Source organism: Oryza sativa, chromosome 5 (assembly GCF_034140825.1).
Source record: "Oryza sativa Japonica Group chromosome 5, ASM3414082v1".
Lineage (NCBI taxonomy): Eukaryota > Viridiplantae > Streptophyta > Magnoliopsida > Poales > Poaceae > Oryza > Oryza sativa.
This window is the reverse complement of record NC_089039.1, coordinates 8,484,264-8,493,043: the sequence shown is the minus strand read 5'-3', so window position 1 is coordinate 8,493,043 and position 8,780 is coordinate 8,484,264. Positions and strand designations below refer to the sequence as shown.

At 45.8% G+C, this 8,780-nt stretch overlaps 1 protein-coding gene across 1 annotated transcript; it reads left to right on the top strand.

Annotated features, from left to right (window-relative positions):
* Positions 1-7,332: 7,332 nt before the first annotated feature.
* On the top strand, positions 7,333-8,544 carry LOC4338182 (uncharacterized). The gene has a single exon (XM_015782978.3). It carries the CDS (start codon positions 7,462-7,464, stop codon positions 8,161-8,163), a length of 702 nt encoding a protein of 233 aa, XP_015638464.1. The 5' UTR covers positions 7,333-7,461; the 3' UTR covers positions 8,164-8,544.
* The last annotated feature ends 236 nt before the right edge of the window (positions 8,545-8,780 follow it).

Genomic DNA, 8,780 nt, shown 5'->3' with positions numbered 1-8,780 from the left:
GATTGTGTGTGTATAGAAAGAGGAGTCGAATTTGGAAGGGAGTCTAAATTTGGGAAGATTGATGGAGATAAGTAAAGGGATAAGTTGTATACTTGCAAGAGAGGGTTTCCCACGTGGTTGGGAGTCCTAAGTTGTGTTAGATTCGTGGGCTTTGCACAACCTACCTCGTGTATAAATAGATAGTGAGGGTGTAGCCTTCCAGTATCGGTTTTGGAGAGACTTGAGTTGAGAGAAAGTTAGGATTTCGAGTTTAGTTCGAGATTTTAGTGAGGACTACTGTTGGTGCACTTTGTAAACACTAGTTAATGCAATAAAGTCAAGATTCAATCTACATCTTTGAGTTTATCATCTACCAGTTTTTTCTAGTTTCCGACGGTTTAACAGCAGGCAAGGTAGCGATTTGACCGGCGAGAGTGCGGCGGTCTGACCGCAGGTGTGCGCACGGTCTGACCAGTCATACAACGATGATCTGATCGGTGGGTAGTGGGCAGTATGACTGGCGGTGACAGGACTTCGTCATCTACTCCGTTTGAGATAAATATTTTATTTCGCAAAAGATTTTGGGTTTTTGTTTCCCTACCATTCACCCCCTCCTCCTCTGGTAGGTTTATTTGGTTTTTATCAATCCTACACTACAAATGTGATTTCTTTGGGTGGGCAAAACCGATTTGTTGAGGCGGGTTTTACCGTCCCCCTCTGCAATGAGCCAACGACTTTAGAAATCAATATTTTCACCGGCGGTTCGACACCTGCATTTGGAAATTGATTTTTTTTTCACACAGCCCTCTTAATAACAAACCGTATTTAAAAATCGATTTAAATTTTTAAATGTGATTCTTTGAAAGGAACACCTAATAGATTGATTTTTTTTCAAACGGCTTGGTTAAGAGAACCGATGTGCAAAGTTCTTTTTGCCGAACAAATAATAAAATTCATACCAAACCTGAGAATTCCCGCCAAATCAAAAAAATCCATATGCAAATCGATTTCTAGATCAGTACATCAATTTCTAGCAAATCCACAAATCCAACAAAAAGAGCCACAATCACAACGAGGGAAGCCACAATCCACAAATAAAAAATCCACAAAAAAAAAAAACAAGAACTCTCATCGTCCCCACCGTCGGGCCCAAGCCATATCGTCACCGACGAAACCAACGAGCAGGAGTGGTCGGGTGCTGGAACTCTCATGCTGCCACAGTCCTGTTCCTCCACCACTGTCGGCCCTCTCCTTGGACACGGGTGCCCCTCCCCTACGCCGCCTATATGAACCTCCCCTTTGGTGCCGCTATCTCGTCACCAGAATCAAGGTCAATGCAGGAAAAGATCAGGAAAGCGAGAGGCGAAGAGGAGTTGAGGGAGAGAGGAAGTGTGGAGAGAGAGAACAGACAAGCAAGAGAGCTGTATAGTGAACGTGGACACTTGGAGTGGTTCTTGAATCTTCTGAAGGTGAAGATAAAAATTAAGTGTTTAGCGTAAAACGATGTGATAATAACGTGTGATTAATTGAGCTTTAATTATTACAAACTTGAAAAAGGATTAATCTGATATTTTAGAACAACTTTCATATAGAAAATTTTCACACAAAATACACCGTTTAGCAGTTTAAAAAGCGTATCATTTTAATCCAAAAATTTATCCTGAAACGAACGGGGTCATGATTTTTAATAAGGCCACACGGTTTTCCCAGGCGGTTATGTAATGAGGAATTCTATATATCTATACAACTTCTCACTAACTGATACAATACCGACTCTCTCTTTTCTGTGCAGCCACATCCTATCTTACTATAAAATTGATATCCACTAACTTTTAAAGCTCAAGATGCAATTGTACCACATCATCATCCATTAGCAATTGTTACCTCGAGTATTTTAAATGTCATGCAAACATGACATATTATTTACATTTTTTTTATTTTTAGAACTTAATATGCAAGCAATGTCAAATTATTATATCAACATCATTTTCATATTATTTAAACATATAAATCTATTATTTCTAAACATATATAACTACTCTCTCCGTTCCCATAATATAGCCTATCCAGGCCTAGATTACTATATTATGGGACGGATGGAGTAAGCCATTGTTAATTATTCCAGCCATCAGCCTCCGTCCGATCTTCTTTCCACCATGCAGCTCAATCGTGGCCCAGTTTTAATATCTCGGCCGCAGGCCCATGTTACCAATGCCCAATACGTCCTCACTGTTGAAATCCTGCCCATAAGCCCAACTCTCCTCCGTCCAGTCCATCCAAAGAAAGGGAAGGGAACCGCGTTTCCTCGCCTTCGTCCTGGTTCCGGTGTTGCACGCCCTGACGCGACGCGGCTCTCCTTGGCGCCTCCTCTGCACAGCGCGTCGCGTCGACCTCTTGTAGTACCAGTTCGGCTCAGGTGCAGCCGTGCAGGGCACCGCACCGCACGTAGCAAGGTAACCGCACGTAATTATCATGTAACGGAGGTTTAACGAAGACTAAACGTCACCAGCAGTGGCGGAGGAGTCGGTATGGCGAGGTATGGCGCTCGCCATACCTTGATCTCCCGCGGCCGCACTGGGCAGCGGTGCGGCGGCCGCGGGAGGCAGGCCGCAGCCCGCAGGCGGCCAGCGCAGGCTGAGCTGCACAGCACGGCAGAAGGGCAGCAGCCAGCAGGCATCCAGGCAGTGAGGCAGGCAGAGGAGACTATAGTATACTAATCAATCTTTGCTATTTACTAGTATTTTGCAGTTTCTACATCACTACATGTCTATCTATCCTCACTAGTTCGTTCTTACATGTGATGTATTGTTGACAACTGCAATCTTGAGGTATTTATGAGTGCCTCTTCTATTTACACTTTTTACAAATGGGTGATGAATTATGAACTTATGACTAGTGCTTATTGCCATGCTTGAGAATTGAGATTGCGTCATATAATTTCGTGCATTGGGATTGTTTTTTTCCCTTTCTTCTTGTCATGATCTAATTTTCGTGCTAGTTCATGGGCACACCACCATACCTAGATTTTTTGCCGTCCTCCGCCACTGGTCACCAGTCATCCCGTTAACTTCTTTTCTCCTGATTCATCTTCCTTTTTTCTTATCCTCTTCTTACTCCAATACTCCTGCCTTTCTATGTTGAACTCACTGAAGATCTATAAACACACATACTACCTGTTGTAGATCAATACTGTGTTGAAAATATGGTCATAAATTGGTATTTTTAATCTAGAAAATTTGAGTAATAATCATGACATTCATATAAGAAAGCGATCATGGTGATAAACATGAAAATGCTAAAGAGAGAAAAGCTTCTAACAACATGTTCAGCACCAATAGAAGAATTGAGAAATACTTGGAGAACGCTCCAGTGGATGACAAAGCAATTGTATTGTCTCCATTGGTGTTGTCGTTCTCAGTGCCGTCTCTTCCAGCAATGCCACTGTCGTTTCCTATGCTTCCACCAATAGCACCAGTACCAGTGTTCGGCATGTTGATGTAGAGGAAGAAGAGGCCGACGAAGAGGTTGCAATGTAGTCGAGGAAGTAGAAGCAGATCGGGAATAGGAGCAGTCATGCCCAGACACTCCTAAAAACTTGATCGCCCACCTACCCGTGCAGGTATGCAAGCGGACGGAGTTCTGGAGGCACCTGCTCGTCATGAGCACCAATACGTGCAGGTGATCAGAACCGGGGACGTGGTGGCTACACATGTACAGAGAAGGAAGAGTTCGAGGAGAATCAAGCAAGAGATGAACTGAGCAGAATGGGATGAGCCCTTCTATCTGTCCTGGTGGGCATTTTTATACTGCGCACCAACGAGTAACGTTCAGGAGTAATCTCAAAATCAATCCGATTCAATTATATGGTTAATAGCGAAATCAAGTCGCTTGTTAGTACAGAATTAATCAGCCGTTGCAAAACGAGAGAGCGGCCACGCAAGCCAAGCCTCGTCCTCGCCCCGGCCGACCCGGATCGGCACGCGCGTGCACGTGTAGCAGTCCTACCACCACCTCAATTGGTCAATATGGGCTCTCTAATAACTCCGTATTTAAGTTGAGATTTTTTCACTTGAATTTCTAAGGTGGTATTAATGCTATAACATTAATTGTGAGCCAATGAAATTTACTGGAAATAAATTGGGCTTAGCCTATTTATTCCAACAATCCCTACTAAATTTCAGGGCTCACAGGAAATGTTCTCAGTTCTGCACTTATTTGTTATACCAGTGTTTCGGTGGAGACTGTTAAGTTGAACTTCTACCTAGAAAAGGAGATACACCAGACCGCAACTGAACAATGGGCTATACCTTGAATTATTAGTCTTGTGTAGTCAGGCTTTACTCAACTCCTTAACTGATACTAGGCTACCATTTGCGTCCCCTATGTTCAAATTCCAAGCCTTTCTCTGGAGATCACGCAAACATCATAGACTGTGACTAGCAGTCGAACTTATATAGTTGTGTTGCTTGTAAGATGTTTTGTAGGACAATATCTCTGCCTAAGAAAACCACACGGATGACATTAAGGTATACACCATCCTGCCGTACAGAAAAGGATAGAAGTACATCATAGAGATGGACCCATTTCAGGGTCTCTCCTCGCAGTCACTCAATAGTTTGTTTTGTCATCCTAATTCACAGGATATCCGATCACATAAGATAGGTTATCACTATTGTGTAACTCAAGTGGGTCTTAAGTCCATCTCCCTCGATGTATTATCTATCACATTACGTGATAGTCCCTAAACTGGTCTGCCAATTTTTAGCTATCTGGACATAGTCTAACGCTATCACTCCTGAGTTTTTCTGCTTGCTGACAGATTTCAGTCTTCTTTTTAAATGCCTAAATGACTTCATATTGTCCTTCGAACTGTTCACCTTAATAATCAATGTTTGATTATCACAGTTTATCAGGATAGCTGGTACTGGTTTTTCAACCACCGGCAAATCCATCAGGAGCTCAAGAAAGCCACTCGGCCTCAATCGTGGCGGTGTCTAATATTGTGAGTTCTGCTTCCATTGTTAACCTCGTTAAGATGGTCTGCTTGCAAGACTTACAGAAAACAACGCCAACTCCAAGTGTGAACACATATCCACTTGTGGTTTTTCTCATCAGCACCATATGTCAAGTTTGAATCACAATAACCCTCTAGTACTTTTGGGTACCTAGTATAGTGAATTCCATAGCCCACTGTGCTTTTAAGATAGCGCATTACCTTTTCCAGAGTATTGCCAGTGATCATCTCCCGGATTTGAAATAAAACCGGCTCATCTTGCTCGTAGCAAATGAGATGTGAGGCCTCGTTGCACTAGCCAAATACATTAATGAACCAATGATTTGGGAGTATCTGCAACATTCCGGCACAGGGCTTAATAGGATTAATAGAATACTCATATCAACAAGTTGTAACTTCTTTTCCAGAAGCCGATTTTCAAAGAACTCCAGGGTTAAGCATGCTTGGCCTGAAGCAATTTAGGATGGGTGACTGACCGGGAAATTCTTCCCGAGTGAGGACAAAGTGTGCAGAAAAGACATGTGTTGGTCTGTGAGGGTGACCGGGAAATTCTTCCCGAGTGAGGACAAAGTGTGCAGAAAAGACATGTGTTGGTCTGTGAGGGCAATCTATGACCTATGAAAGCTGCCAGATGTAAGCGGGCCCGGCCTAGGAGAGGCGGGACGTTACAGTATCTCAGTTAATCCCATGCTATTCTTTGTTTTTCCTTAATAGTACACTAATATCGTAAGGAGTATGAGCTGGCTAAGACTTTCTCCACATAGTGAGATTGCACAAATTGCAATCTCACCCTCATCGCAACTTGCAGCCTATTTGGTTGCCTGTAAATGTCTTGGAGCCAGGACGAGTAGATGCAAAAGTGCCCCCTCAGATATGCTAAGTAGGAACGGGCGAATTGAGCTTCGTTGCTTGTCCTGGCCCAACGCGTGCAGCAACGCTGCACCCGCACGTGCACGTATTGCAGCCGCGTGTGCAAGCGGTGCGAAGGGGTCACTGGTCACCACCTTGCCCCTTTCTCATTTCTCCCCGAAAACGAAAAGGCTAGGTTTTGTTGCTGCTGCATTGCTCATCGCCGGGCTCGACCTCAGCTAGATTCGAGAGGAAGGAGATGGGCGGGAGGAAGGAGAAGACTAGGAGAGGATTCTAGATTTGGAAGCTCACAATCGACCTTGTCTCGCGATCACCGATGTCTTCCCCCATCCATTCCTTGGTGTCCGCGCTATTGCCACATAATCCCTTTCGCATCTGACACCTCCAGCATTTCCCGTCAGATCTGGTTGCCACGACGGCGACGGGGCGAGCACAGCAACAACCATCGCGACCACCACGACGGCGGCGAGCAACAGCGGCAATCATCGCCACCACGACGATGACAGGGAGCGACGTGTCGGCGCGACTAGAGAGTAGTGGAGCAAGACGTGCAGCGAGCGGCAGGAAGTGATGGATGCGGTGATTACGACGATGGTGAGCAATCGGGCTCGCCAGAGCAGGCTGCCAGTGGGGGTCATGCTCGGTGGCAAGGAGTGCGACGGGACGCGAGAGCGCTTTTTCTTTTTTTTCTACCGTTCTCATTCTCTAAGCCCGTAATTAGTCACTAATATAAACCTCGTTCTTTTCTCCAACAAAAATTGGATACTCGTGGTACGTTTTTCAAACTGCTAAACGGTGTGTTTCGTGCAAAAACTTTCTATATGAAAGTTGCTCTAAAAATATCAAATTAATATATTTTTCAAGTTTGTAATAATTAAAACTCAATTAATTATATGTTAATACCACCTTGTTTTGTGTAAAACATTTAATCTTCATCTTTATCTTCATCTTCAGGAGAAAAGAACACCACCCGTGGTTCGCCACTACATTAGCTCAATTGATGAATTGTTTTACTAACAATAAGAAGATTGATATATGAAAAGTTAAGTTCTGGATCATCATACATGCGTATCATACAACCAACCAAACAAATTCTCCTCTGAACCGTATCTCTCGTGCAGACAACCAAACAATATCTCATACAAGCCAGGCTAGACTAATACAAACAACCAAACAATTGGATGTGTATCCCCTTAACTAGGACGAGCTCAATCTGGATGAGAAAGATGAGCCAGACTAAACAGATACAATCAAACACACTCTTAATATCGAACATTCGATTTGTAGAAGACAAATGAAGGAAAAGGGAAAAGAAGGAACATATAGTTATAGCAACCTGGTAAAGCGTCAATTCAAGTCAACTCGAGTCAAAGTGCTCGGCTACAGTATTACTGGTACCACTAAAACAAACCTTTTCAGCCACCCAAAACCATCTAAAAACACCATCAAAACACACCAACCTCGCTTCCATCGCTTTTCCGCTCGTGTCGTGTGAAGCGGTGAACTTTAGCCGACTCCTGACTAGCGACTACCCTCCCACTCTCTCAGCTCGCTTCCCTTCCTCGCCTCGCCGGCCAAGAACCACCGCAAGATTCGCCATGGCCAGATCGCCGGAGCCGCCGCGCTACTACGCCGCCGCGGGCTACCACCGCCCCTCGCCCTTCTCCTCCGTGGCGGCGTCCTGCGTCGTGGCGGCGCTGTTCATCCTGCTCGCCGCGGGCGGCGCCGCGGCTGCGCTGTTCCTGCTCTACCGGCCGCAGGCGCCGGCCATCGCCGTGACGGCCGTGCAGCTCCCCTCCTTCGCCTCCCGCAACGGCACCGTCGCCTTCACGTTCCAGCAGCTCGCCTCCGTCCGCAACCCCAACCGCTCCCCGCTCGCGCACTACGACAGCTCGCTCCGCGTCGCCTACGCCGGCGGCGAGGTCGGCTCGATGTACATCCCCGCCGGCCAGATCGACGGGGGGCGCACGCAGTACATGGCCACCAGCTTCACCGTCCCGGCCTTCGCCGTCACCTCCTCCGCCACCGCCGCCGCTTCCTCCTCCCCGGCGCAGACAATCACCGTCCCCGCCTCCGGCCCCTCACCGGCGGCGGTGGGCGCGGTGGCGCTGCAGCAAGAACAGCCGCCGCCGCAGCAGCAGCAGGTGGCGGCGCTGCCGGTGATGGAGGTGGACTCGCTGCTGGTGGTGAAAGGGAAGGTGACCATCCTCCGGGTGTTCACCCACCACGTCGTCGCCGCCAAGGTGTGCCGCATCGGCGTCTCGCCGGCGGACGGCCGCGTGCTCGGATTCCGGTGCTGACCAAGACCAGGCCAAGATCTGACTCTCCTCCATTTGCCCATTTTGGGGTTAATCGGTGGTGTCCCCTGTCAATCTCTTCAGTGAATTCGTGTCAAATTTGTAAGATAAGTTAGTTTGATTTGTAACTTAGAATTCTTCTTCTTTCTGTGATGATTTTCTGAGTGTGTATTTTTCTCTTGAATCTTCTCATCTTTGGTAGATTTCTGCAGCCTTCTTGTTGTAATTTTAATAGATTTTCTAGGTGTTTTCAGAGTCCAGGCCAAAGAAAGATTTGGTTCTTGAGATGTTCAGTTGGACAATTTGTTTTGCTAAGCAACCATAGTGAGGAAATTAAAGCTTATAATTACAATGTATTATCAAAATTATGTTTTGGACTTGTAATCTTATCCATTCTTGCAGAATAATTGTGACATTTTTGCATCGGAATCAGTTCCAGTTAGATGCTTATGACTTTGGATGCAAGTTGAAATATTCTCAGAAATGCAAGTTGAAAATGTTATTCTCGCATATTCGCCAGATTGAGCTGATATTTAGTGGACATGATTGGACATTTAACCGTGTCTCGCGGCAGTTTGCTGTAATTTACTTTAGTAGCCTGAATTGTTTGGTGAGCATAA